The following is a 5,047-nucleotide window of genomic DNA, read 5'->3' on the forward strand; positions in this document are numbered from 1 at the left end:
ATCCCGTTGCCGGTCCCGGTCCGGTACGGGGGCGACACTGAGGGTTGCGATCCATTGCCGGACACGGAAAAAGACAAAAAAAAAATATATATATATATATATATATATATATATATAAAATCCTTGCAAATTATATATTCATTTACCACCTCCATCTTCTGTGTTATTCTTGTCATAAATTTTGCTTCTATATTTGTTATAAACCCTATTATATATATTTTTTGTTTTACCCATTCATTTAACTTTTAATGAGATTAAAAGTGAGAAAATCTATGTTTTATATTTACCCTCATATTTTATAAAATTGCTTTTCTGGTTGACAACATCATTTGCTAGGAGGGAGACTAAATTCTGCCAGTGCATTTTCTATCTTGGCAAGACCTGAATGTCAATTTCTAAGTTATTCTTACAAACCAGCAATGCCCCATTAGTTTTGTACCTGTGGGTGCTTCAGATCTCAATCAATAATTCACAAAAGAGATTTGAGGATTTCCAGAGGCTAGAGTCCATATTTACTGAGGTGATCAGTCAATTAATGAAACAGTTAATTAACAGTTATTGATTTGTTCAACTTCTTTCTGTTCATTCGTTCATGAAACATGGATTAATTATTAAGTATATGCCTACTTCAGGCCAAATGCTGGAAATACAAAGAAAAAAGGTACTACCCCTTCCCTGAAGGATTACCAGACATAATATGTTTTAACCAGGGAGCAGGAAGATAATGAAATCAGCTTTTAAAATACATTAATCAGTGTTTTCCTTCTCAGTGCCTACTGTCATTTCTCCCATAATTCTTTGTGCCCTAATTTTAATACTTGGTCAATATGTTAAATTATTATTATGATAAAAACAATTATGCACCTACTAGTGTCATTACATACATTTTACTCCTCTTCCTCTTTTATCCCTTAGGATATCCCTATAAAATATTATTATCCTGATTTTACAGATGGGGAGAAGGCAGAACTGCCCAAAGAGTGATCTGCCCAAAGTCACAGCTATTAAATGAATGATCCAAGACTGGATTTAATCTAGGTCAGAATGGCTCTGGATCCCCTTGTTCAGAAGCAAGCAGAAAAGGTTGGTCCAAGATTTCTGCTTCTGCTATTAATCCCATAGCAGCGGTGTCTGGACATACTGCAGGTGGTCAAGAAAGACTGTTAAAAGAACAAAGAGGAAAGGAAACAATCAACAGAGTGAAAAGGCAACCTATGGAATGGAGGAAAACATTTGCAAATCAGATATCTGATAAAGGGTTAATATCCAGAGTATATATAAAAAAAACTACTACAACTCCAACTCAACAACAACAAAAACCCCAAATAACCTGATTAAAAAATGGGCAAACGGGCCAGCCCGTGGCTCACTCGGGAGAGTGCGGTGCTGATAACACCAAGGCCCCAGGTTTGGATCCCACATAGGGATGGCCGGTTAGCTCGCTGGCTGAGCGTGGTGCTGACAACACCAAGTCAAGGGTTAAGATCCCCTTACCGGTCACCTTTAAAAAAAAAAAAAATGGGCAAAGGACTTGAATAGACATTTCTCCAAAGAAGATATACAAATGGTTAACAAGCATATGAAAAGATGTTCAGCATCACTAGTCATTAGAGAAATGCAAATCAAAACTACAATGAGATATCACGTCACACTCATTGAGATGACCACTGTCGAAAAAAAAAAAAAGAAAAGAAAAGAAAAAGAAAATATATGTTGGCAAGGATGTGGAGAACTGGAACCCTTGTGCACTCTTGGTGGGAATTAAAGTTGTACAGTTGCGATGGAAAACAGCATGGAGTTTCCTCAAAAAGTTAAAAGTAGAATTACCATATTATCCAGTAATCTCACTTCTAGGTATATACCCAAAAGAATTGAAATACAGGGTCTTAAAGAGATATTTGCACACCTGTGTTCATTGCAGCATTGTTCACAATAGCCAAGAGGTGGAAGCAACTCAAATGTCTATTGAGGGATGAATGGATAAAGACTAGAAAATGTAGTATATACGTACAATGGAATGTTATTCAACCTTAAAAAAGAAAGGAATTCTGTCACATGCCACAACGTGGATAAGCCTTGAGAACATTATTCTAAGTGAAATAAGCCAGTTACAAAAAGATAAGTACAATATCATTCCATTTACATGCAGTATCTATGGTGTCAAATTCATAGAAACGAAAAGAAGAAAATGGTGGTTACCAGGGGCTGGGGGAGGGAGAAATGGGGAGCTGTTGTTCAATGGGTATAGAGTTTCAGTTTTGCAAGATGAAAATGTTCTGGAGATCTGTTGCACAACAATGTGAATGAATATAGTTAACACTATTGAACTGTGCATTTAAAAATGGTTGATGGTAAATTTTATGTTTTTTATAATTTAAAAAATAAACTTAAAAAAGAATAAAGAGGAGAGCAAGCCCATGCTATGCTCTTCACGTCCGAATTTGTTTAGCTAAATCGAGCCTTGCCGGCTCTTTTTTCCAAAGACCGTGCCTCAAGACTCTTACCCTCCCTCTCCCCACAGTAGGAACGACTGGAAGCTACAACTCAGTCTCGGTGCTGCGCCAGGTGCGTCCCCGCTCTGCCCCGCCCCTCGCCCCGCCCACTTCCAGTTTTGTCCAATCGCGGCCCTGGAACCGCCCCCTTGCCCGGGCCTCTTTCCTGCATCCGGGCCTGGTTGCGCACGTTCGGAAGGCTGGCCGGAGGCATGGAGGTCTCTGGCGGGCCTCAGGCGATCTCGAGCTGTTCGTCGTCCACCCGCGACTGCTTGCAGATCTCGGTGTCCGAGGAGCTGCTGACGGCAGGGAGCGACAGCCGCGGAGGTGACGGACGGGTGGCAGCGGGGAGCGCGCACGTGCGGCGGAGGACGCGCGGCCCGCGCAGACAGGGGCTGGCGTCTTCCTGCCCGGCCCCGCTCCCTCGAGGGGAGCCCTGGGGGCTGCTGCGGGGGTGGGGCTGAGGAGAGGCTTCTCCAGCTGGGCGTTCTTATATCCTGCAAGGTAGTGAGCGCTCACTCTGCTAAGCGTCGCAGCATGGCACCTCCCCTGCCCTCGCAGCCGGGACGCTCCCGAACTCACGAACGGCGGGAGGGCCTTGGGGCCAGCTGTCTGGGTGGGAGGAGCTGTCTGGTAGGGAGGGGCCAATAAATGTTATCTGTCACCCCTCACCTCCCCCCCCCCCACACACACACGCACACAAACCATCTTGGTGCCGCTGTCTTGTAGAGGTAGGCACGCGTCCAGGAAATCCACACGGGTTTCAGACTCTATAATAAAGAATTAAAAGCCTGGCTTCGAATTCCAGCTCCATGAGTAATTAACTGGCACTTTAGGAGAGTGATTTACATTCTTTAAGCCTATATTTTCAGATTTGGGAAATGGAGGTAGCAGTACTTATAGAATTTTGAGGAGGAGGAGGGTGCGGATGAGGGCTTGGGCATGTTCTCAGTAAACGTTAGATTGAAGAAAAGGTTCTGTGAGAACCCAGAGCGGCCGAAAGAGTTATAATAATGATAGCCAAAGCTTATATGGAGCTTACTATGCCCAAGGAATTAACAAACTTATTCCTCACAGCGATCTTGTGCAGAAGATCTATAGATGAGAAAACTGAGGCCTGGTGTATCATACAGATAAGTAACTCTCTGGAGATCATGTGGCTGGAAAGTAGCAAAACTGGAATTTGAATCCAAGCAGCCTGGCTCCAGAGTCCGTGCTCTTAACACTAATTCAGTTGCTAGGCCTTAAGTGGTAAGCATTCAAAGGATGTCTGTTGAGCTCTTTTTGGAGGCTGAACAGGATTTTTTTTTTTATTGGAGTGTGATGGGATTTTCCAGGTATTAAAAACTTAAGTTTTCAAAGCCTTAAGTTTTGAAAGTCCTGTTCTCGTAGTTTTGAAGGGCTCCAGAGTTGGGCAGATTTGAGGAGTAGTGACTGAGGAGGCTGAGAAGGTGGAGTGAGGAACAAAATTTCTCCAAAGGGCTACTTTGTCCAGGTTGGACATTTTCATGGAAGGGAAAGTAACCAGACAACCATGTTTTACAAATGAAAAGAAACAAATTGGTCAAAGACATTAGGTAATTTGCCCAGTGTTACACATCTAGTATCTGGTTTCACTTAACAGTTATGATACTCTGTCCTCCACTATGTCATTGCAGACCCATATTTGTCTACTGACGGATTTCTGATCCAGAAAGGTGCAGTTTAGTGTGCATTTATTACTCATCATCAGTGATACAGAGATAAATGAGACAGTGTGAAGAAAGAGGAGATGGATGCACATAAAGAACTAAAATATTGTAATGGAACTTGGAGAGCCTGTTTTTTAAGAAAAACATCTTGGGGAATATGAAACAGTCATGATAAGACTGTTCATGGGAAGTTTGCAGATGAGCACCTATTTTTTTGCTAGAGTAAATTATGTGTGTGTTTTCAGGAATATGGGACAAGTTGCTCATCAACTCCAAGCCTAATTCCAGGAAGAACTCCACTCTTCAAACAGTTCGGATAGAGAGGAGTCCCTGTAAGTACCTCTCTCCCTCTCTCAAGCTCTCTAATGCTAAATTTTGCCTAATTAAGCTGTTTTTTGATGGTACAATCTCTGCCTTCGTTGTTAGGTATCAAACCACAGAGAGTCCAGTGGAGCAAGTCTTACTTGGGATTTACATTGTAAAGTCAGTGTGCAAGGATAGATTATTCCCCTGCCTTAATAGGGTAACTTTTTTGTGAAAAACTGCTTGTGGGATGGATTTTTGGAAGTCAAATTTTTGTTACTCTCCATGGGAAAATTTTTAGAAGTTATTAAGCCCCAAACTTAATACATACATATGGAAAAACACCACCACATCCCATTGAATTGCGTAATTACTATAATGGTAAATGTTACAATATGACATAACAGGGCCAGTTCTCTTCATGAATTGTTCTATAAAAATGCTGTTCTGGGGCCGGCCCGGTGGCGCACTGGATAGTGCGCCGCTTGGGAAGCGTGGTGGCGCTCCCGCCCGAGGGTTCGGATCCCACATACAGACCGGTTCCCGCTCACTGGCTGAGCG

General features: G+C 42.6%; 1 protein-coding gene across 1 annotated transcript in view; it reads left to right on the forward strand.

Moving 5' to 3' along the window:
- Positions 1–2,657: 2,657 nt before the first annotated feature.
- The window catches only part of LOC103587654 (chromosome unknown open reading frame, human C12orf45), a 10,394-nt gene continuing 8,004 nt past the window's right edge, over positions 2,658–5,047 (forward strand). Inside the window, exons 1-2 of the mRNA XM_008569169.1 lie at positions 2,658–2,819; positions 4,429–4,515. Of these exons, the coding sequence (XP_008567391.1) occupies positions 2,705–2,819; positions 4,429–4,515 (202 nt within the window). The 5' untranslated portion in view covers positions 2,658–2,704. The remainder of the gene's footprint in view (positions 2,820–4,428; positions 4,516–5,047) is intronic.

The sequence above is a fragment of the Galeopterus variegatus genome, unplaced genomic scaffold (genome assembly GCF_000696425.1).
Source record: "Galeopterus variegatus unplaced genomic scaffold, G_variegatus-3.0.2 Scaffold472, whole genome shotgun sequence".
NCBI classification, from domain to species: Eukaryota; Metazoa; Chordata; class Mammalia; order Dermoptera; family Cynocephalidae; genus Galeopterus; species Galeopterus variegatus.